Raw genomic sequence first — 25,624 nt, forward strand, 5'->3', positions numbered from 1 at the left:
CAATTATGCAGCTTATCGTTTTACAGAGAAGATCAGCAATCGGAACATTAGAACAAATATTTACATATAGAATAATTAAAGCAAAAATAGTTACGCAAAATTTGGTTTTTAGAGGAATGCTCAGCAATATAAATAGTAAAAAAGTTCACATCCAATGTTTGAACAGAAGTTTAATTAAAGCAGAATTCAACTTGAAACAGTTAAGCAAACTATAATTTTGTAGACATGCTCAGCAGTCGTAATAGCAAAACAGACTTCAAACTCTTGACTAAACGGATCTTAATTAAAACAAAATTTAACTAAAAATTTTCAGTGCAATAAAACTAGGAAAAATTCGGATACTTGAAAATTACTTGCACGTAAATCTATAGCTTTAATCGAAATTTAATGGAAGACAACTTACTCACCATGCTCCTAACAAAATATGACATGTTTATCACATGCCGTTCACCTTAACTGATCTAGGCACTGCGCTATGCATGGAGTAATTTCAGTAATGTTACAGAAGTAGGTTGATTCGATCTAAACCGGAATTAATATAGATAATTCTACTAATCAGCAAGTTAGTTGGTAACAATTAATGGAGACTCATACTTAACTATAAGACAACTAAAAAAAAAACAAACACACACACAAAAGGAACATAAAGCTTGATTTAAACTAATGATTACAAAGGGCTTAATCCAGACTGACGCCCTTTCAAAAGGTGTATTAAAAGGCTTTCGGCAATCAAGGTAAAAATTACTCTCAACCACCTTTAAAAGGTGGATTAAAATAGAAAAAAAATCTTGAGGTCCCTGTAAAGACCATTTCAAAAACAACCTCTCAAACGTTGGCAACTCAAGGGAGATTTACACTTTTAAAAGAATGTATACAACTGAAAACAGTGTCGCTGCACAGAGCAGTCTTTAAAGGGAGAAAACAATTTTTCAGACCTTAATCAAAATAGTAAGATTACGGAGGCACAATCTGAAATGACGAGCACTTAATCTTATAGATCCACCCTCAGGTCGGAGACAGAAGTTCCAGGACCGCAATACCAACAGCCAATTAGCAACCTGTAAGTTTCGTAAATCGTGAGACGCTGGAAGGGGCTAAGAAGGCGGGCACAGCCAAGCCATATCAAATAACAACTGCGCTGCCGTGGTCCAGGAACGTAGTACACAGCGGGGAGGAGATCTTAAAAGCAGTCACTGACGGTGAAAACCGAAGGACAAATTGTAACTTTCAAATAAAGCGGGTCACCAAGTAGGATAGTGGTCAGTAGAGTATCTCGCACAAGCTTAATGCCCCAAGCATTTGCCGACCTCTGTGGTCTAGCGGTTCTAGACGCTTCAGTCAGGAACCACGCGACCGCTACGGTCGCAGGTTCGAATGCTGCCTCGGGCAAGGATGTGTGTGATGTCTTTAGGTTAGTTAAGGTTAAGTAGTTCTAAGTCTAGGGGACTGATGACCTCAGATGTTAAGTCCCATAGTGCTTAGAGCCATTTGACCCCAAGCATTTCAGTGAAGCTACACGCACTGCACCGTCGAAATCCAGTTATGCCATACAGCGCGGAGCTCCTGCGAAGCGTTGCAAGAGCCACTGGCCGCTCCGGAGTCACCACTCCAGCCTGGGCGCACCTTTGCCTGCGACGCTCCACCAAGGCGTCCTGCCCCTTCACACACGCAGCCGTTCCATCGGCAGATCGCGCTGCGCTCTCTGCGTCACTTGCGAGTCGACTATCCACCAGCTCCCTCTGCTGACTCGCCTCTCAGCTCCCCGATGGCTCCCACTTAAGACTACGGCCAAACAACAGAGGCCACTGCCGGGATTATACCTGCGACGTAAACCCTCTGGCCAACGAGACGGACGCTACGTACCTAGAAAGCAGGTATCAACTTCCATCCGTCTTACGGCGCAACTGGAGAAGAGTAATCAGAGCTACCTTCATCCGACACCTTAGGACCAGCGCACAGTTTCTGTACCTTTCCTGCTATACAAAATACGAGGGTTTTTGATTAACGAAAGGCCGTATTAAAAAGGACAATACTGACGGTTTTGACTTTTTATTGAAAATATGATAATAAATGATGCCTCAGTAAGCTTTTTATTCCGTTCAATAATAGAGGCAATATTCATTATTATAACCTGATAGAAGTTACAGTAAAGTAAATTTAATTAAAGTATTGCTGGCAAGTTTAGATTCTATCTAGAGGTATACAAATTTTGCACATTTCATTTCTTGCTGTTTATCAGGGTGTTATTTTGTGATGGCTTAGTGGTTCATACTCTGGCGTTGCAATAGTGCTGAAGGTCCATTATTATTTGTTCGCACGTCACTTCCAACGTATTTAAGATAAGAAATTTTAATGAGCTTCATTTACAAATTTCTTGAGTTCTGTGCATGTACGTAAACATTACTCTGAGGCTACGTAATTCTTGCTATGATAAACTCGCGGAAAAAGTCGCAACACCAAAAAATAATATATTTGTCTAGGTAAAATAACCGATGTAACCGCCGGAAAGATGACTCAAAGCATCCAAACGTCCATGCATTGTCTTCCGCGGGGACCGGGTGTCATTTGTGGCACGGAGTTCCATGCCTCTTACTCTTCGTCGGTCTATAAAGAAACGGTTAATGCTGTTTGTGGATGTCGCTGGAGTCGTCGTCCGATGATGTCCCGCATGTGTTCGACTGGAGACAGATCTGGGATCCAAGGCAACATGTCGACTCTGCGTAGAGGATGTTGGATTACAACAGCGGTACGTGGGGGAGCATTATCCTGCTGGAAAAGAGCCCCTGAAAATATGTTCATGAATGGCAGCACAACAGATCGAATCACCACATTAACGTACAGATTTACAGTTAACGTGGATGGGATAACCAAGAGATTGATTCACGCTGTCATACGAAATGAACCCAGACCATAACTCAGGGTGTAGGTCCGGTGTGCCTAGCAAGCAGACACCCTGGTTGCAGGTCCACAATTGGCGTCCTCTTAACCAACATACGGTGATCCTGGCACCGAGGCAGAACCAGCTTTCATCAGAATACCTCCTCCCTGCCCTCCAATGAGTTCTCACTTGACACCACTGAAGTCGCAAATGGCGGTGGTTCGGGGTCAGTGGAATGCACGCTACAGGGAAACTATGTCGATTTGTAACAGTTCGTTGTGTCAGTGTGATGCTTGCTGCTGCTCAAAATGCTGTTGCAGTTGCAGTATGATGCCCAGAGCCATACCCTCAGCAGGACTGTCTTCCCTCTAGGTAGCGCCACATGGCTATCCGGAGCCCGGTCTTCTTGGGACCGTTCATTCTCGTGGCCACCGCCACCAGCAGCCACGTACAGTGACTACATTTCTGCCAAGTCTTTCTATAGGATCGCAGAAGGAACATCCAGCTTCTCGTAGCCCTATCACACGACCTTGTTCAAACTCAGTGAAATGTTGATAATGGCATCTTTCTCGCCTTAAAGGCATTCTTGACTAAACATAAACTCACCAAGCCCAATCTCAAAGGTAATCAAAGCTCACGACCGTTACAGCTTGTATTGAAAGGAAACCTCATTTGCTTCCGCATAGTGGCGGTACTAGTACCACTCTTATGTGACTAGCGGGAATGTGAATAGACATAATGTTTCAGATGTAGAAACACGCCTGCCATCTTTCGTTTATGTCAGACAACTCCATCTTGTGATTTCTCCGTACCAGTGTAGAAAGTTTTCACTTGTCTATAATTTCAGTAATGATCATTTACTTGTTATTTCAAATTATTACTTTTGATTTTATTAATGAATTATAATAATTGATAACATTTTCTCACAGTTATTTTGTACCAGGTTGTTGTGTTGCTTATACATGCGTGAGCAATCTCTTGCCGCACATTTGCTTAAAGAAAAACATAAATGTTACTGTTCTTATTATCGATTAGGTAATGAACAGATATTGTCCAATTGTACTGGCGACAATCGATTTTTACATATTATTTCATTTGATTTTTCTGTGGGTCATTCGAAATTTCGTTGTATCCATTTTCTTTTCGTACCTTACTGTGTGTGTGTGAATGCACTGTTTTACATACATTCTTAAAATTCAACTATGCAGAAAGTATAGGAAGTTATTTCTAAAAATAGCTACAGTATGTGATCAATAGTATCCGGACACCTGCCTGAAATTGGCTTACAATTTTGTGGCGCCCTCCATCAGTAATGTTGGAATTCAGTATGGTGTTGGCACACCCTTAGCCTTGAAGACAGCTTCCACTTTCGCAGGCAAAAGTTCAGTCAGGTGCTGGAAGGTTTCTTGGGGAAAGGCAGCCCACGTGCTGCACTGAGAAGACGTATCGATGTCGGTCGGTGGGGCCTGGCACGAAGTCGGCGTTGCAAAACATCCCAAAGGTGTTCCATAGGATACAGGTCATGACTCTGTGCAGGTCAGTCTATTACAGGGATGTTATTTTGTGTTACCACTCCGCTACAGGACGTGCATTATGAACAGGTGCTCGATCGTGTTGAAAGATCCAAATCGCCATCCGCGAATTGCTATTCAATAGCGGGAAGCAAGAAGGTGCTTAAAACACCAATGTAGGCCTGTGTTGTGATAATGTCACGCAAAACAACAAGAACACGACCAAGCCATAACACCACCGCCTCCGAATTTTATTGTTGCCACTACACACGCTGACAGATGACGCACACCGGGCATTCGCCACACCCACATCCTGCCGTCGGATCGCCACATTGTGTACCGTGATTCGCCACTCCACATAACGTTTTTCCATTGTTCAATCGTCCAAGCGAGGCGTCGTTTGGCATTTACCAGCGCAATGTGTGGCTTATGAGCAGCTCCTCGACCGCGAAATCCAAGTTTCCTCACCTCCCGCCTAACTGTCATGGTACTTGTAGTGGATCCTGATGCAGTTTGGAATTCCTGTATGACGGTCTGGATAGATGTCTTCCTATTACACATTACGACCCTTTCAACTGTCGGCGGCCTGTCAGTCAACAGACGAGGTCGGCCTGTATTCATTGGTAATGTACGTGTCCCTTCACATTTCCACTTCAGTATCACATCGGAAACAGGGACCCAGGGATGTTTAGGGGTGTAGAAATATCGCGTACAGACGTATGACACAAGTGACACTCAATCACCTGACCACGCTTGAAGTCCGTGAGTTCCGCGGAGCCTCCCATTCTGTTCTCTCACGAAGTCTAATGACTACTGATGTTGCTGATATGGGGTACCTGGCAGTAGGTGGCAGCACAATGCACCTAATATGAAAAACGTATGTTTTGGGGGTATCCGGATACTTCTGATCGTATAGTGTAGTTGTACGCTTCTCCCTGGTAATTACTTACCACTGCGGTAACGGCTGCCCCAAAAATTGTCTTTTTAAGATTAGGTTCACATGATCGCAGTCGCGTCCAATAAATTCATATTGACCGATTAGCAATGGGGAGGTTACATCTTCAGTCGGCCTCGCAAGTCAGAGCGTACCGTGTTCCAGTCTTCTCACGTAGTAAAAATCACTGAACCCCACCGTTCCGCGTGGCAGTCAGATGCACTGACTTCTCGGCTTCGGAGTTAGACGGCATAGAACCGAGGGGCCAGTAATTAACGCATGTTGTTGTTGTGGTCTTCAGTCCTGAGACTGGTTTGATGAAGCTCTCCATGCTACTCTATCCTATGCAAGCCTCTTCATCTCCCAGTACCTACTGCAACCTACATCCTTCTGAATCTGCTTAGTGTATTCATCTCTTGGTCTCCCTCTACGATTTTTACCCTCCACGCTGCCCTCCAATACTAAATTGGTGATCCCTTGATGCCTCAGAACATGTCCTAACAACCGATCCCTTCTTCTGGTCAAGTTGTGCCACAAACTTCTCTTCTCCCCAATCATATTCAATACTTCCTCATTAGTTATGTGATCTACCCATCTAATCTTCAGCATTCTTCTGTAGCACCACATTTCGAAAGCTTCTATTCTCTTCTTGTCCAAACTATTTATCGTCCATGTTTCACTTCCATACATGGCTACACTCCATACAAATACTTTCAGAAATGACTTCCTGACACTTAAATCTATACTCGATGTTAACAAATTTCTCTTCTTCAGAAACGCTTTCCTTGCCATTGCCAGTCTACATTTTATATCCTCTCTAATTCGACCATCATCAGTTATTTTGCTCCCCAAATAGCAAAACTCCTTTACTACTTTAAGTGTCTCATTTCCTAATCTAATTCTCTCAGCATCACCCGACTTCATTCGACTACATTCCATTATCCTCGTTTTGCTTTTGTTGATGTTCATCTTATATCCTCCTTTCAAGACACTGTCCATTCCGTTCAACTGCTCTTCCAAGTCCTTTGCTGTCTCTAACAGAATTACAATGTCATCTGCGAATCTCTTAGTTTTTATTTCTTCTCCATGGATTTTAATACCTACTCCGAATTTTTCTTTTGTTTCCTTTACTGCTTGCTCAATATACAGATTGAATAACATCGGGGAGAGGCTTCAACCCTGTCTTACTCCATTCCCAACCACTGCTTCCCTTTCATGTCCCTCGACTCTTATAACTGCCATCTGGTTTCTGTACAAATTGTAAATAGCCTTTCGCTCCCTGTATTTTACCCCTGCCACCTTTAGAATTTGGAAGAGAGTATTCCAGTCAACATTGTCAAAAGCTTTCTCTAAGTCTACAAATGCTAGAAAAGTAGGTTTGCCTTTCCTTAATCTTTCTTCTAAGATAAGTCGTAAGGTCAGTATTGCCTCACGTGTTCCAGTGTTTCTAAGGAATCCAAACTGATCTTCCCCGAGGTCGGCTTCTACCAGTTTTTCCATTCGTCTGTAAAGAATTCGCGTTAGTATTTTGCAGCTGTGACTTATTAAACTGACTGTTCGGTAATTTTCACATGTGTCAACACCAGCTTTCTTTGGAATTGGAATTATTATATTCTTCTTGATGTCTGAGGGTATTTCGCCTGTCTCATACATCTTGCTCACCAGATGGTAGAGTTTTGTCAGGACTGGCTCTCCCAAGGCCGTCAGTAGTTCCAATGGAATGTTGTCTACTCCCGGGGCCTTGTTTCGACTCATGTCTTTCAGGGCTCTGTCAAACTCTTCACGCACTATCGTATCTCCCATTTCATCTTCATCTACATCCTCTTCCATTTCCATAATATTGTCCTCAAGTACATCGCCTCTGTATAGACCCTCTATATACTCCTTCCATCTTTCTGCTTTCCCTTCTTTGCTTAGAACTGGATTTCCATCTGAGCTCTTGATATTCATACAAGTCGTTCTCTTTTCTCCAAAGGTCTCTTTAATTTTCCTGTAGGCAGTATCTATCTTACCCCTAGTGAGAAAAGCCTCTACATCCTTATATTTGTCCTCTAACCATCCCTGGTTAGCCATTTTGCACATCCTGTCGATCTCATTTTTGAGACGTTTGTATTTCTTTTCGCCTGCTTCATTTACTGCATTTTTATATTTTCTCCTTTCATCAATTAAATTCAATATTTCTTCTGTTACCCAAGGATTTCTACTAGCCCTCGTCTTTTTACCTACTTGATCCTCTGCTGCCTTCACTATTTCATTCCTCAAAGCTACCCATTCTTCTTTCCCCCATTCCTGTCAATTGTTCCCTTATGCTCTCCCTGAAACTCAGTACAACCTCTGGTTTAGTCAGTTTATCCAGGTCCCATCTTCTCAAATTCCCACCTTTTTGCAGTTTCTTAAGTTTTAATCTACAGGTCACAACCAATAGATTGTGGTCAGAGTCCACATCTGCCCCTGGAAACGTCTTACAATTTAAAACCTGGTTCCTAAATCTCTGTCTTACCATTATATAATCTATCTGAAACCTTCTAGTATCTCCAGGGTTCTTCCATGTATACAACCTTCTTTCATGATTCTTAAACCAAGTGTTAGCTATGACTGTGTTATGCTCTGTTCAAAATTCTACCAGGCGGCTTCCTCTTTCATTTCTTAGCCCCAATCCATATTCACCTACTACGTTTCCTTCTCTCCCTTTTCCTACACTCGAATTCCACTCACCCATGATTATTAAATTTTCGTCTCCCTTCACTATCTGAATAATTTCTTTTATTTCATCATACATTTCTTCAATTTCTTCGTCATCTGCAGAGCTAGTTGGCATATAAACTTGTACTACTGCAGTAGGTGTGGGCTTCGTATCTATCTTGGCCACAATAATGCGTTCACTATGCTGTTTGCAGTAGGTTACCCGCACTCCTATTTTTTTTATTCATTATGAAACCTACTCCTGCATTACCCCTATTTGATTTTGTATTTATAACCCTGTATTCACCTGACCAAGAATCTTGTTCCTCCTGCCACCTACCTTAACTAATTCCCACTATATCTAACTTTAACCTATCCATTTCCTTTTTTAAATTTTCTAACCTACCTGCCCGATTAAGGGATCTGACATTCCACGCTCCGATCCGTAGAATGCCAGTTTTCTTTCTCCTGATAACGATGTCCTCTTAAGTAGTCCCCGCCCGGAGATCCGAATGGGAGACTATTTTACCTCCGGAATATTTTACCCAAGAGGACGCCATCATCATTTAATCATACAGTAAAGCTGCATGCCCTCGGGAAAAATTACGGCCGTAGTTTCCCCTTGCTTTCAGCCGTTCGCAGTACCAGCACAGCAAGGCCGTTTTGGTTATTGTTACAAGGCCAGATCAGTCAATCATCCAGACTGTTGCCCCTGCAACTACTGAAAAGGCTGCTGCCCCTCTTCAGGAACCACACGTTTGTCTGGCCTCTCAACAGATACCCCTCCGTTGTGGTTGCACCTACGGTACGGCTATCTGTATCGCTGAGGCACGCAAGCCTCCCCACCAACGGCAATGTCCATGGTTCATGGGGTGAGGGGAAATTAACGCATAATCACTATTAATTGTACTGCTCTCAATGCTGTATTAATTCTGGAGTGGAAAACTGAACTGTACTGTCATGCTTCGATAAGTCCAGCAATTTGTAGTAACTAAGTCTGGTGATTTACAAACTTTTAGGGTTTGCCATTTTCTAAAAATAATAGAAATCGATCAACATCGGTACGAACTCATTCTAAATGATCAAACAAATAATGTAGCCACTCTGTACTTCTTAATTTCGCGACACAAAACTCTCTTTTCTCCAGTTTAGCATTTGATATGTTAATAATAATCGTAAACATTTTTTTGGGTCTGCAGGTTGCACAGAAGCCAGACAACTGGGACGACGTTTTCAACGCAACGAAAGAAGGAAGTCCCTGCCCTCAGCTGAATGCAGAGGGGAAGTACATCGGGAACGAAGACTGCCTGTACATCAACATTTTCACACATCTGGTAATAATAAAGTAGTAGCAGGAGAAGTAATAGTGATAGCAGCACAAACAATATAAATTTCCCATGCCATTTCTTTGTTTTCATAGCTGACAGAGGCAGAAGATGCTTTTCTACACTAAAAAGAAATGACTATGACACGTTTGAAAGCATGCCGGAATCTTCCTACCATTCATGTTAATCGATCTGGGGAAACCACAGGAAACCTAAACCATGATGCCCGGCCAGGGATAAGGCGCGTAATGTGCAAAAAATAGTAAATGGCAAATTCATTGTTAAAGCAGAAGAATGAGTGATGACACTTCGTTAAAATATCCGCTGAGCAATGATATCTAGCATTAGACTCACCCACAAAAGACTTCGAGAAAACCTCATCTTGATGATCCTCAAGGGAAAGCCTCACAATGTTCAGTTACGCGTAATCCTCATACTTATTGAATTTTCTATGCTTTTAATAACTGTGTAATGCAAGTACTTGATTTGTAATGCATCTGTGCCGGGGCAGGCTCAGAAGGTATAGAAAGCTATACCTCGCCACACAATGATAGCCCGAACTTGCTGCACTAGCTCCAGCACACCTGCCACAAATGACTGGTCAACTATCTCCACTGGAGACAAGGAACCTTATAAAAGGTACCCTGAGCCATCTGCCCTCAGCTAAAAGCGTCGGCTGTAAATCTTAAGATCTGAAGGTAAGTGAAAGTATGTTGATCTTGTCCGCCCGGTTGGCCGTGCGGTCTAATGCACGGCTTTCCGGGCGGGAAGGAGCACCTGGTCCCCGGCACGAATCCGCCTGGCGGATTTGTGTCGAGGTCCGGTGAACCGTCCAGTCTGTGGATGGTTTTCAGGCGGTTTTCCATCTGCCTCGGCGAATGCGGGCTGGTTCCCCTTACTCCGCCTCAGTTACACTATGTCGACGATTGCTGCGCAAACAAGTTCTCCACGTATGCGTACACCACCATTACTCTACCACGCAAACATAGGGATTACACTCGTCTGGTGTGAGACGTTCCTTGGGGGGTCCACCGGGGGCCGAACCGCACAATAACCCTGGGTTCGGTGTGGGGCGGCGGAGGGGTGAAGTGGACTGCGGTAGTCGTCGTGGGGTTGTGGACCAATGCGGCTGCGGCGGTGACGGAGCCTCTCCGTCGTTTCTACGTACCCGGTTAACATACAATACAATACAATGATCTTGGAGGAAAACACTGGAGAAACAGATTTTTATTGTAAGCCACTCGGAACGCTGTGCGAGAAGGAACGTAAAGTGGGTAGTTGTATGTCACGTAACGTGCAGGATATATTTAACAAATAATTCGAATGGTGCTCTGGAAACACAAGGTGGCCAGTCAAGTAGTCACACCTCATCCAGGTTTCACCAAAACTGTGAGAGAAGACAGGAGAACACACACACACACACACACACAGAGAGAGAGAGAGAGAGAGAGAGAGAGAGAGAGAGAGAGAGAGAGAGGAGAGAAAGAGGAGAGAGAGAGAGAGAGAGAGAGAGAGAGAGAGAGAAAGAGAGAAAGAGAAAGAGAAAGATAGACGAAAGCTTGGTTGTACGAACAAGAATGACGGTGTGGTCAAAACAGGTCGTCAGAAAATAATCTATATAGCAAGCTTGCGTCATATGAGCTGACGTTCAACTGTTTGTTTACAGAGGTTTGTGGTTCAACAAATGCCGCGATCTAGCCTTAAAAAACTACGTTAACTTTTATAAGGATTTTTTTCACATACTATCGTCTTACAGAACGTAACTATTTCTTCGATTTTCTGGTAACTCGTTATTCTTGTGATTATATGTCCGCAAATAATTGAAATAAAAAATTTCTAGTCAGCATTGCAAACTCATCCTCCGATAAACTTTCAGATTCAGTAGGAAATAACGTGCGTCCACACAAGAGGTTGATGTAAAGTGCGAAATGAAACGATGATCGTTTTATTATGCTGTTTTCAAATCATTCAAAATGAGAGACTTTTATGTATTTTTAGCATTTTTGGATGGATAAATAAGTTCATCTGATTTTTGTTATGGTGTGGTTGTATCCATTTCATTTTTATGTCATAAATATCTGCGCCCCGCGGTATTACCCACGGTTAAACAGTAATTTATAAAGAAAGGTTAATGCTGAAACTCAGTATCCACGGATATGTGCCATGACGAAAGTTATCTCTGGGACGTTTTGAGGCGGAGCCAGTTGCGGCCCAGCAAACCGCTCGACATCGGGAAAGAAAGACGATGGGAGAAACTGACAGAATACACATCGCTTACAAGTCACCCGTTCTCTTAAGGAGAAAATTTTTACACGGTCAAGTAGCGAATTACAAAACGTGCCAGGAAAGAGAGTAACTAATTCCACAACTATTTGCGACATGCCAAGCACGGGAAAGATTATAATTGTCTTGGTGGGTTTGGAGAGCCAGTTAGTCACTGTAATACGTCTCTGTAAGCAACGTTCCGAGACTACTTGTTCTCTACTCTCTTTACATGCGCGCAGCCAGCCTAGAACTGCCCGTGAAAGAAACATGGTGTGCCCAGATGAATACCTGTCGCTTCTAGCATTTCTCCTTGACTCTTATTTATAGTGATAGAAAAGGCCATTTTCAAAGGGAACTGTAAGCGTTTGGACTGGAAAGGCAAGGTTGTTAGAATGATAGGAATTCGTGGTATGAATGCTGCCTCTCCTTTGGCTCCGCCGGTGATGATGGGGCCTGCACGATATGCCTTCTCAGCTCCGTGCACGATATGCCTTCTCAGCTCCGTGATGCATCCAGGTTACACATTAGTATGAAAGGCACACCACCTTCAGGTCCAACTTGTGGACGGCATCCCCGACAGCTCTGATGTGTTTAGAAACTCTACAGCATATGTTTTAACGTCGTCTTTTTTCGTCATCGTATCGGCAGACATATAGGTGGCCATCTCACCAGGTACTCGATCAATAATTCTTTTACTGGTGTTTCTCACCGAATAATTCTTGGCCGTCAATAGTGCTCTTTTACATAACCATTTGTCGTTGCTCATGTTTTGCTGTAACCTCGGAAAACGTTCATTAATTATCTTCCGAGCTTACAATGTTGCAGAAGTGGGTACCAAATTTATTAACCTTTCCGCATCCATTGCTATGCGGCACTTGTCGATCTCGAGGACGTATTGAGCGAAGAGCCCAGACTCTTGGTCATTGTCGAACTGGACTGTCATTTTAATTGTCAAACGTTTACCCAAATGGCGAACACTTGAGGCACGCGTTGATCTAGACTGCCAGAGTGCCACGCTCGATGACCGGCAACATATGTCGGAAATCGCCTTCGAGCAAGACAACCACTCCACTCATCAACACTCGGATACCGCGGATGTTACATCGAGTATTCGTCACCCAAGATCAATTTGCATTGCTGCATCGTAGCGGCGCAATCAGTGCGCTTGCTTACATTATAGATGACCGTTTCCTCACTCGCAAGGTTCAGAGGAAGCTTAAACGCCGAATGGACAGTTCTTTCTCCGCTGAGCAAGGTCGCTGCTATTCCAGAGTACGTAACGGCCAGCGCGACATTCCTGTCCTTGCACAATTGCGCCAGTAGCAAATTCAAAAGGAATGTCTTGCCGGTAGCCCCATATGTGTCCAAGGAATAAGGACCCCCTTTTCCGTTCTCCACGCGACTCAAAATTTTATTAAAAATGCGCCTTTACTCTGGTAAAAGCTGGGGCTCAGTTTGGGCAACCTGAGCCCCCAAGGCTGCGGTGTCGTAACTGAGCTCCTTGAACAAATCAGTGGGCTACTGTCCCGCTAGTTGTGGCGTGGGTATGCCGAAAAAAGACGGCCGTTTTCCCACCACTGAACAGCCTTTCTCCTCAGTAAGCGTTAGCGCTTCGTTGAAATATATGTCGTCACTGGTCTGCACTGTTCTGTGGTACCGGTGTGCGATCTCTTTGGATAATGCGGTTTTATATTTGTTCCGAAGCGTCATGGATTCGAAAGCCCGCAGGTGCTCAACGTGACAGCGGAGAGCCCTCTCAACTCGACCGATGACCAGCACAATACGGCATCCTACATCGAAGCGTCCCAGTGGCCGTCATCTTTTAAAAGTCCCATCGCCTCACACACTTCCTGGAATGGGGCTTTTTACTGTCCATCTACTGTTTTGAGCGTCTGAAAACTGATGGGGGCCCCGGACACGGGTCAGCAGCAGTCGCACACAATAACACTCAATGTGTGTTACATGCGCGGTACAAATTCACCCCAAGGCCATCTCATGCCTTCACACAGTGCCAACCTTTGGCGGGAGTGTCCTACACAAGACGCTTCCATTCTTTCCGTGACGCGTTCCATGTGGAATATTTTGCCACTTCTGCGTACACGAATTTCGAGCAAAATCGTCCATCTGGCATAGACGGAAAATCCGGTGAGCGTGGCAGTGGGCGGAGTCATTACTCGATTGCGCAAGTTGGCCTCCGTGAAGTACATGTGCCCGCAATCGAGAAGTCCCACCGCAAGATGTGTCACTGTCGGGTGCCTCTCTTTAAGCCGCAAACCCTGCATCCGCCATGCCACTTCGTTGCTGCTCACATACCGATCCGCCCTAAATGTCTGCACTTCATCTTTTAGGTCAATATTAGCGTAGCCCTGCCGTTGCACAATAAATATCGCCCAGTCAGTGCCTTTGTTTATGTAGTTGCAAATATATTTAATTGTCTGAAACGAGTTGCAAAACTCCACATTAATGAGGCCGTTAGCTGTGAGTACAGGACCACCCCGCAGTCGATCACCACAACGCCCTGCGCGGCGCCTCTCGCTTTGCGACCGTACGTTCCCGGTCATCAGGCACTCTGCTTCTGAACAACCTTTTGGATCTCTTTTAACAGTGCCCGATACTACTTTTTGGCGCATTTCCCGTCCTCCCTCACGGGGATGTCGGATTCAGCACTCCTCAAGGACGGTGCATTAGGAAGTTAGTGGCTGTGTCATATAGCTATTTATAACGAAGCACTCAAATCTAACCAGAAAAGCCACGTCATTGTCCGAAAAGCAAACCTTCTGTATGCTACAAACAATAGAAATCATCAAAGAAACTACAAATCATTGAAATCCAAAGAGAAAAGCAAAGTCAGTGTTCACGAATCACGATAATATCACAATACAACACACTTCCAAAATCTAAGTTCTTAACACTAATTCTTCTGAACAATCGATACCTTAGAAGCAAACGATATCTACAAAAAAATTACAAATCGAAACGGAAAAGTCAAGTCATTTTCTCAGAATCCCGATGATAGCATAATCCAATATACTTCCCAACATTATAAGTACTGCGAATTGTTTTCATGTACTTAAGTTATGTTGCTATTGAGTTTACAATGACTTTATCCTACAAGAATATTTATGCAATGCTAGATTCATGTAAGTACTTATTTGATTTGTCAAAACAATTAAAAACAAGTCCTATGCTAAACTTAATGCATTCATTTGATAATTAACTTTCATGGATAAGTTTCTAGTCACGTTATCCATCCTACGGGAACACTAGTTATATTGACCATCCCATGGGGGCAGCGAGTTTTTCCTGAATAAATGTAGCCTGTGTGTTAATTCAGTTTATTGGCTATCTCTAATCCAAAGTTCATTGAAATATGTCCAGCCCCTTCAGCGTGTAGAAGTAACACACATAATAACTCGTCGAAGAGGGAAAATAACAATTTTTTTGTTCTGCGCAGCAGAAATTTCATAATATTTGTACGTGAAACAACGTCACCTGTCCTTATGTGTGTGCCTACTACCAGCCGATATGCTCATATATCGTAATCAAGTCCAGACTGACTAAAAGCCTACCACGTTCTGCATGTGAAGCCACTACGTCTTTCTGTCGTACAGAATTTAAATGACACTGTTGTGGGTCTTCAAATGTCTCAGAAGATACACAATAAACGTGACGCTCATGGCTAAAATGCAACGGGCTCTTATGGAAGTATGGATTAAACACTTTGAGGATTGTATATGCGTTGTATTCATTACATTGAATCATATTATGTAGAACATATTAAAAAAAAAGAATTTTCGCAAATACAATATAGTTCAAAAGTCAAGGAGTAAATAGCTTTTTATAAGAGTGATTATTGTTCCTCATATCACGTTATAGCCTTCAGATCAATAAATATCTTGTACTACACGGTTTCAAAAGTAGCTTATGTGTGAAACCAAGGTATAAGCCAATTCCATTCCAAATTTATTTCAAATCCGGCCACCTGCTTCAGCGTGAAGGAGTAACAAACATACTCACACACGAAGTTTCGCATTTGTAATATACAAAAGTAGAAATCAGTAGAAAGGCATGGATAGTTACAAGAGAATTAACATTGTCGGTTGGAATAGTTGTGCACAATGAATATGCATGCAATAGTATGAAATCCAATATACTGACAAATTCAATCGAATGGTACCGCATTTGATGTCAGTAGTACAATATACTCGTATAACAAGACATCAAAGATTCTGGTGGTAAAGGTTGGATAGACGACTCTGCGTGGCGTTAATGTGTGTCTCTACTGCAGATGTGAAACAGACACCGTTACTGTTAGTGACATAAATCACGATTGTGACAATGCCATGCGATAGACTGTTATCATATCATCAAAAAGCAGAAATCGGTACGTGCAACGAAATGGAACTCTCTCTTTAAGATGAGCTGTTCAAGTAGAGTGATTGATAATTTCGTTAGACTGGGTGCATGATGTTAACAGAACGGAAAATATGGGCAAAGTATAAAATTATCTGAGGTATGCAAAGGGTTGCTTTCGCGCAAATTAAGGGCCACAAACCGTTATTCTTCTCAACTTGTTGCTGACATACAGATGCCAGTAACTACGAGACGTGCACGACAGATTTTGCCACATGACAGACATCTTGCATTTAAGAAAAGGCTGCAAAAACTCGCATTAACATCCAAATATGAACAGGCTAGATTGGAGTTTGCTGAAAAACGTGTCATGGATTTCACAATAGGATAAAGTGATCTTCTGTGATGAGAAGACGTTTAATTTAAATGGGTAGAATGGATTTCAGTAGTATTGACGTGATCTGAGAACAGAGCAGCAGGTAAGAATGAGGAGAAATTTTGGGGGCGGAAGTGCCACTTGGGCAGTCTTCTGGTGTGCTAAACGTAAATCACCCATTGCTTTGATGAACACTAGAATGAACACTGAGATGCTAGAAACAGAATTGAATAGAATATATAAAGACCTAGGGGACGAAATTGTAATGTTTCAACAAGGTAATGCATCAATCTATGTTTCTGTTAGAGCTAAATAGCCGTTTGAAGAAAAACATATTGATTTCATGCCCTGGTTTGCACGTAGGCCGGATCAGGACACCGTGGGAAACCTTTGGGGAATAAGTGTAAGACGAGTTTATCGAACATAAGGCCGCATGTGAGCTGAAAAGACCAGTATGAAAAGAGTAGACGACAATTTCACTGCAAGAACAACCAATGCTAACAAAACCAATGCCGAAGAGAATTTTCGAGATAATTGGGAAGAACAGAGGTTGGACTAAGTACTAACAATGTAATAACATAACAGGAGAGTAAGTATCTTTATATCAGTTTCCACCCAGAAAAAGCAAACACCTCCTTTTGTTACTCGTTATTGGAAAGAATCTTTGTAATTACGTCATGATAGTTTATGCGTTACGTGTATCTGCTACTTTTATGGTAAATTCGATACACGTATGTTTCAGACATTTTACTCTTACTTTCGTGGAATCCCGCCTCAATACTGATTTCCACTACTGTATATGCAGTTTAATCTGTGGCTAGACACGAAAGTACTATCTCGCCACTTGAATCACAGTTACACATACGAACTGCGCTAAATGTTTCAGGTTCCTGATGATGGCGACGTAAACGACATTATCAAGGTGATGAGGGACGTCATTGTGGTGATTCACGACGGCGGCTTCACAACGGGCAGCGGCAGCTTGTCCAGGTTCTCTCCAGAACACCTCATGGACCACAATGTCGTTCTCGTCACCTTCAACTATCGGCTCGGCCCGCTGGGTGAGACTCATTTCTAAGTATCTGTCAACAACGGTTATGCATTAGGGATTTTTCCATTACCACAGACGAAATTAAGTTCGGCGGAATTGAAGTGGGTGATTTAGATGTGGCCGTCATCGTATCTGTCTCTAGCAGACCCGCGGGTAGCCCTGAAAGACATTATCTACATGTCACCTCCCCATATTATTCTAAGTAATGAGGTATTTGAAACATAAAATCAATTTTTTACACGAGTAGATCCCCCCATGAACCATGGACTTTGCCGTTGGTGGGGAGGCTTGCGTGCCTCAGCGATACAGATAGCCGTACCGTAGGTGCAACCACAACGGAGGGGTATCTGTTGAGAGGCCAGACAAACCTGTGGTTCCTGAAGAGGGGCAGCAGCCTTTTCAGTAGTTGCAGGGGCAACAGTCTAGATGATTGACTGATCTGGCCTTGTAACACTAACCAAAACGGCCTTGCTGTATAGGTACTGCGAACGGCTGAAAGCAAGGGGAAACTACGGTCGTAATTTTTCTCGAGGGCACGCAACTTTACTGTATGATTAAATGATGATGGCGTCCTCTTGGGTAAAATATTCCGGAGGTAAAATAGTCCCCCATTCGGATCTCCGGGCGGGGACTACTCAAGAGGACATCGTTATCAGGAGAAAGAAAACTGGCGTTCTACGGATCGGAGCGTGGAATGTCAGATCCCTTAATTGGGCAGGTAGGTTAGAAAATTTAAAAAGGGAAATGGATAGGTTAAAGTTAGATATAGTGGGAATTAGTGAAGTTCGGTGGCAGGAGGAACAAGACTCTTGGTCAGGTGAATACAGGGTTATAAATACAAAATCAAATAGGGGTAATACTGGAGTAGGTTTAATAATGAATAAAAAAAATCGGAGTGCGGGTAACCTACTGCAAACAGCATAGTGAACGCATTATTTTGGCCAAGATAGACACGAATCCCACGCCTACTACAGTAGTATAAGTTTATATGCCAACTAGCTCTGCAGATGATGAAGAAATTGATGAAATGTATGATGAGATAAAAGAAATTATTCAGGTAGTGAAGGGAGACGAAAATTTAATAGTCATGGGTGACTGGAATTCGACAGTAGGAAAAGGAAGAGAAGGAAACGTAGTAAGTGAATATGGATTGGGGCTAAGAACTGAAAGAGGAAGACGCCTGGTAGAATTTTGAACAGAGCATAACTTAATCATAGCTAACACTTGGTTCAAGAATCATGAAAGAAGGGAGTATACAGGGAAGAACCCTGGAGATACTAAAAGGTTTCAGATAGATTATATAATGGTAAGACAGAGATTTAGGAACCAGGTTTGAAATTGTAAGACATTTCCAGGGGCAGATGTGGACTCTGCCCACAATCTATTGGTTATGAACTGTAGATTAAAACTGAAGAAACTGCAAAAAGGTGGGAATTTAAGGAGATGGGACCTGGATAAACTGACTAAACCAGAGGTTGTACAGAGTTTCAGGGAGAGCATAAGGGAACAATGGACAAGAATGGGGGAAAGAAATACAGTAGAAGAAGAATGGGTAGCTTTGAGGAATGAAATAGTGAAGGCAGCAGAGGATCCAGTAGGTAAAAAGACGAGGGCTAGTAGAAATCCTTGGGTAACAGAAGAGATACTGAATTTAATTGATGAAAGGAGAAAATATAAAAACGCAGTAAATGAAGCAGGCAAAAAGGAATACAAACGTCTCAAAAATGAGATCGACAGGATGTACAAAATGGCTAAGCAGGGATGGCTAGAGGACAAATGTAAGGATGTAGAGGCTTATCTCACTAGAGGTAAGATAGATACTGCCTACAGGAAAATTAAAGAGATCTTTGGAGAAAAGAGAACCACTTGCATGAATATCAAGAGCTCAGATGGAAACCCAGTTCTAAGCAAAGAAGGGAAAGCAGAAAGGTGGAAGGAGTATATAGAGGTTCTATACAGAGGCGATGTTCTTGAGGACAATAGTATGGAAATGGAAGAAGAGGTAGATGAAATGGGAGATATGATACTGCGTGAAGAGTTTGACAGGGCACTGAAAGACCTAAGTCGAAACAAGGCCCCGGGAGTAGACAACATTCCATTAGAACTACTGACAGCCTTGGGAGAGCCAGTCTTGACCAAACTCTACCATCTGGTGAGCAAGATGTATGAGACAGGCAAAATTCCCTCAGACTTCAAGAAGAATATAGTAATTCCAATCCCAAAGAAAGCAGGCGTTGACAGATGTGAAAATTACCGAAGAATCAGTTTAATAAGCCATAGCTGCAAAATAGTAACGCGAATTCTTTACAGACGAATGGAAAAACTGGTAGAAGCCGACCTCGGGGAACATCAGTTTGAATTCCGTAGAAATGTTGGAACACTGACCCTACGACTTATCTTAGAAGCTAGATTGAGGAAAGGCAAACCTACATTTCTAGCATTTGTAGGCTTAGAGAAAGCTTTTGACAATGTTGACTGGAATACTCTCTTTCAAATTCTGAAGGTGGCAGGGGTAAAATACAGGGAGCGAAAGGCTATTTACAATTTGTACAGAAGCCAGATGGCAGTTATAAGATTCGAGGCACATGAAAGGGAGACAGTGGTTGGGAAGGGTTGTAGCCTCTCCCCGATGCTATTCAATCTGTATATTGAGCAAGCACTAAAGGAAACAAAGGAAAAGTTCGGAGTAGGTATTAAAATCCATGGAGAAGAAATAAAAACTTTGAGGTTCGCAGATGACATTGTAATTCTGTCAGAGACAGCAAAGGACTTGGAAGAGCAGTTGAATGGAATGGACAATGTCTTGAAAGGAGGGTATAAGATGAACATCAACAAAAGAAAAACGAGGATAATGGAATGTAGTCGAATTAAGTCGGGTGATGCTGAGGGAATTAGATTAGGAAATGAGACACTTAAAGTAGTAAAGGAGTTTTGCTATTTGGGGAGCAAAATAACTGATGATGGTCGAAGTAGAGAGTATATAAAATGTCTACTGGCAATGGCAAGGAGAGCGTTTCTGAAGAAGAGAAATTTGTTAACATCGAGTATAGATTTAAATGTCAGGTAGCCGTTTCTGAAAGTATTTGTATGGAGTGTAGCCATGTATGGAAGTGAAACCTGGACGATAAATAGTTTGGACAAGAAGAGAATAGAAGCTTTCGAAGTGTGGTGCTACAGAAGAATGCTGAAGATTAGATGGGTAGATCACATAACTAATGATGAGGTATTGAATAGAATTGGGGAAAAGAGGCGTTTGTGGCACAACTTGATTAGAAGAAGGGATCGGTTGGTAGGACATGTTCTGAGGCATCAAGGAATCACCAATTTAGTACTGGAGGGCAGCGTGGAGGGTAAAAATCGTAGAGGGAGACCAAGAGATTAATACACTAAGCAGATTCAGAAGGATGTAGGCTGCAGTGCGTACTGGGAGATGAAGAAGCTTGCACTGGATAGAGTAGCATGGAGAGCTGCATCAAACCAGTCTCAGGACTGAAGACCACAACAACAACAACACAAGTAGATTAACGAGATGATTTTATGTTCTGCGTATATACATTCCTAATTCATCAGAGCTTATTTCGTCCGTTTTCTAAATTACCTCAACAAATAATGTTTTCCTCTTTGCACCATTCATGCTGATTATTTTTTATTTTATTGGTTTCAGGCAAAACCCATTTCACCAGATACAATAATGTGGCATAATAATACGAAGAGAATATCTATCTGACTTTATTACAAGTATGAAATATTACTGCACGAGATGATTAGTCTATAAAGCACGTTAGTCTGGCTGTTCAATCATAATAAAAGTCACTTTTTTTACATGAAATTCACTTATGTTTAGAGGTAATGAAACATAAGATCCTCATATTTTAAAGTTCTCTTTTGCAAAGACGTATGAAATGGTAAATACATGGCAATGGCCCTATCCACGGACCTAACAGCTACTTTAAGAGAAAAATAATCCTTGGTTTTTAAAATATTGTGCAGTGTAATTGTTCTTGAGTAATTGTATTTGTTCTATTCTACTAGTACATGTGCAATACCTCCTAGATGAGGCATGAATCACAGCCTGAAGAGGGAATAAATTTTAACAAATGTTTTGTTTTATTGTTATTCATGCTGTCCGCTCTTACTCTGTTAATAATAAGTTTCTTTTCTCGCCTGCGTTGAGCTGAGAATCCAAGTGTGGCGTGGAATCCGTTGCTGAATCACTCAATGTGCTGTGTGTCTTTGACGTTACAGATTTAAGAGGAAATTACAACATACAAGCTATAGACAGGTTGACTCTAGTGATTAGGACGGGGGTAGAGACAGAGGATCATGTGAAATTTTCTTTGTCCGAAATTATCTTGAGGCAGTTAACCAGACCACCGACCCGTGGAAATAACGCTTTAAACCTGCTGGTGACAAATAGACCTGAACTTTTCAACTCAGTTTACTTTGAATAGGGAATCAGTGACTATAAGGTCATTACAACATATCTGAATAGGGCTGTAAATAGGAATACAAAGAAAGGCAGGAAGAACTTTTTGCTTAGCAACAGCGACAGGAAACAAATTTCGGATTACCTGAGTGGTCAATACGAAAATTTCAATTCCAGCACTAAGAACGTTGAGAATCAATGGACAAAGTTGAAGCGCGTTGTACAACACGCTTTAGACAAGTATGTGGCAATAAAAGTTGTCAGAGCTCGAAAAGACCCGCTGTGGTTCGACGACCATGGCAGAAAGCAACTACGAAAGCAAAAGAGAGCTTCGCTGCAAATTTAAACTTAGCCACAACCTCACAGGCAGATAAAAACTAAACGAAACCAAAATTAGGGTAAGGGGAGCAGTGCGTGAAGCATTCACACAAATTCTAAAGTAAAATTCTGTCTACTGATTTGACAGAAAACGCTGAGAAGTTTTAGTTTTATGTTAAATCAGTAACCGCATCAAAGTCATCTGTCCAGACACTCTTTAACCATAATGGCACGGAAACGGAGGACGGCGCCAAAAACTGTCTCACAGAGGAAGATCACACTGTAGTGCCTACCTTAAACCGTCTCACGAACGACTGGCTGATATCGAAATAAGTGACCATGGGTTAGTAAAGCGGATGAAACCACTCAGGAGAGGGAAGGCCACTGGACATGACGGAATGCCAATACGATTCTACATAGAGTATGCAAAAGAACGTACCCTTCTTCTAACAGCAGTGTACCGTATGTCAAGTATTCCCGACGACTGGAAAAAAGCACACATCATTCACGTTTTCAAGAAGGGTCGCCGAACACACACAGAAAGCTGTAGGCCTTTCTTTATCTCTGACGTCGGTTAGTTATAAAATTTTGAAACATGTTTTATATTCGCGAACTGACATTTCTGGAGACCAAAAATCTCCTCTGCAGGAATCAATATGGGATGCGAAGACAACGATCGTGTGAAACCCAGCTGGCTCTGTTAATCCATGAGACCCAGAAAGCAGTAGATACAGGCGTCCAGGTAGATGCCGTGTTCCTTGACTTCCGGAAGGCGTTCAATACAGTTCCACACTGCTATCTAACGAAGAAAATTCCAGCTTAGGAAATATTCTACCAACTGTGTGACTTGATAGAAGATTTTCTAGCAAATAGAACAGAGCATGTCATTGTGAAAAATGGCTCTGGGCACTATGGGACTTAACATCTGAGGTCATCAGTCCCCTAGAACTTAGAACTACTTAAACGTAACTAACCTAAGGACAGCATACACATCCATGCCCGAGGCAGGACTCGAACCTGCGACTGTAGCGTGTCATTGTGAACGGAGACAAAACTTCAGACACAAAAGTAACTTCGGGCGTGTCCCAGGGAGTGTTAAAGGTCTTTTCACAATATGTATAAATAGCTAGTAGATAATGCCTAAAGTTCTGTGAGACTTATCGCTGATGGTACTGTTGTAGACAGAGAAGTTAGGACGCTAGAAAACTGTAGCAAGACCTGCCGAGCGTCTTCACTAGGTGCAGGCAGTGGCAATTGACTCTCAGCATAAACAAATGTAACGTATTGCGAATACATAAAGACCGTTTATTGTATGATCACACAATTGCAGAACAATCACTGGAAGCAACTAGTTCTATAAATTATCCAAGAGTATGCCTACGGAGTGATTTGAAGTGGAATGATCACATAAAATTTACTACAGATGGGAGACTGAGATTTATTGGAAGAATCCACAGGAAATGTAGTCCATCAACAAAGGACGTAGCTTACAAAACACTCGTTCGGCCAATACTTAAATATTTCTCGTCAGTACGGGCTGCTTGCTAGACAGGACTGCTAGACGAAACAGAGAAAATCCAAAGAAGAGCAACGCCTTTCGTTACAGTTTTGTTTAGTGAGGGCGAAAGCTTCACAGAGATTATCAGCCACCTCCAGTGGCAGACGCTGCAAGAGAGGCACTCTGCGTCAGGGTGTTGATTATTATTAAAGTTCCGAGAGTGTGCGTTCCTAGAAGAGTCCCACGTATATCTCGCGAAACGACCATGAAGATAAAATTAGAGAGATACGAGCCCATACGGAGGCCTACCGGCAATCGTTCTTCCCGCGAACTATTCGTGACTTGAACAGTTAAGGGGGAAGTGACAGTGATAGTCAAAGTACCCTCCGCTACAAACCGCAAGGTGGTTTGTGGAGTATAGATGTGGATATTTGGATTTTTTCGATCAGTATGACAGTCTGTATGAGACTTAGTAACCAGCGCAATTTCCATAGTAGTGGTTGACTTATAGAGGTTCAAATGGTTCATATGGAGCTGAGCACAATGGGACTTAAACTTCTGAGGTCATTAGTCCCCTAGAACTTAGAACTACTTAAACCTAACGAACCTAACGACATCACACACATCCCTGCCCGAGGCAGGATTCGAACCTGCGACCGTAGCGGTCGCGCGGTTCCAGACTGTAGCGCATAGAACCGCTTGGCCACTCCGGCGGGCACTTATAGAGGATCTGACACTCAACATGTACAGGCACATAAGTGGTTTCGAACTTTCTTCTTGTTAGGAGTGGGGAAATTGCCAGTTCCGCTTTCATGACAGATATGGGTGTTGAAATGCTTCTTCTTCTGTTTGATATCAATGACGTTCGATCAAGGTGTACAAGTTTACTTTGTTTCCATCATTCCCATGACGTCGAGAGAACCTTAAACGTACAGAGAGAAGCACAATTATTTCCGAATAAGATTCCACTGTTCTCAAAAATCGTTATTACCTGGTTTTGGCTTATTCGGCGGATTAGATGCACGATGATGATCAGGGTAACATAAAGCCGGTAAGACATGTTCGATGAGTGATATGTCAGATGAGTGCCTGGGGAGAAGAATTCCTGCAGCGGAAATTGCATGGCTCCTGTCGTCTCTGCACTCAAGTTAAGAGCAGCGCACCTTAAACCGGATCACACACGTCACAGGTGATCCAATGACTTCTTAACTCTGTAGAAGAAGCTATGTGGACTGCAGAAGATGGCAATGGTCACTGACGTGGTAACACTGCGAGGTCCAGTACCCACTCATTGCTGTTAATACCAGTTTTTTCTAGTCAATGTTTCCACACAGTGCAGCACAGTCGTAGCAACACGTCCTGTACAAGACAAAATGCAGCGCGAGAAACGCATTTCCTCGACACTAATTATTCTGCCGCTTTCGAACGGATTCATTTGGCTTAAGACTAGTTTTCCTTTGGATATCATTTCAAGCATTTGGTGTCTTACGATGCCGACATCGATTCCACCTTGGCAGAGGAAAGGGTAGCACTGTCCGGCGCTGGAGAAGATGTGTTAAACAGCCGGCGATGCTCGCTATTCGTTACTGTAATGTACTGAGTGAAGCTCTTAGTAAGGTGACGACTCGCTACCTGCTATTCTACCTGGTTCTCATGTTTCTTTCACGCTTGTGAATTTTGGTTCTGGTACTACGACTTTTGGCTCACATCGACTTTGGTCTGTTATGGGCTTTTGAATGATCTGTAAGTTAACTCTGGCACTCTCCTCGCCGACTTGCCTAGTGAATTTAGCAGCTTCATTACTCCATGTATTTAACATACTCTGAAACGTCCCCTTTAGAACAATTAGACACGACTGTGCTTAAACTGACACATAATATTTTTAGCGCAACGCAATCTGACTTTCAAAAAATCCCTAAGAAAGAATGGCCCTGACTAACATTAGCCTATACCTTTCACAAATCACTTACCTCACAAAAATCTTCGTTACTGGAACTACTGTAATAC

The 25,624-nt window shown here is 42.6% G+C and overlaps 1 protein-coding gene across 1 annotated transcript in view; it reads left to right on the forward strand.

Moving 5' to 3' along the window:
- The window catches only part of LOC124613493 (venom carboxylesterase-6-like), a 150,489-nt gene that overhangs the window by 13,543 nt on the left and 111,322 nt on the right, over window positions 1–25,624 (forward strand). The window contains exons 2-3 of the mRNA XM_047142201.1: window positions 9,205–9,339; window positions 17,211–17,385. Coding sequence (XP_046998157.1) covers window positions 9,205–9,339; window positions 17,211–17,385 — 310 coding nt within the window. The remainder of the gene's footprint in view (window positions 1–9,204; window positions 9,340–17,210; window positions 17,386–25,624) is intronic.

The sequence above is a fragment of the Schistocerca americana genome, chromosome 4 (assembly GCF_021461395.2).
Source record: "Schistocerca americana isolate TAMUIC-IGC-003095 chromosome 4, iqSchAmer2.1, whole genome shotgun sequence".
NCBI classification, from domain to species: domain Eukaryota; kingdom Metazoa; phylum Arthropoda; class Insecta; order Orthoptera; family Acrididae; genus Schistocerca; species Schistocerca americana.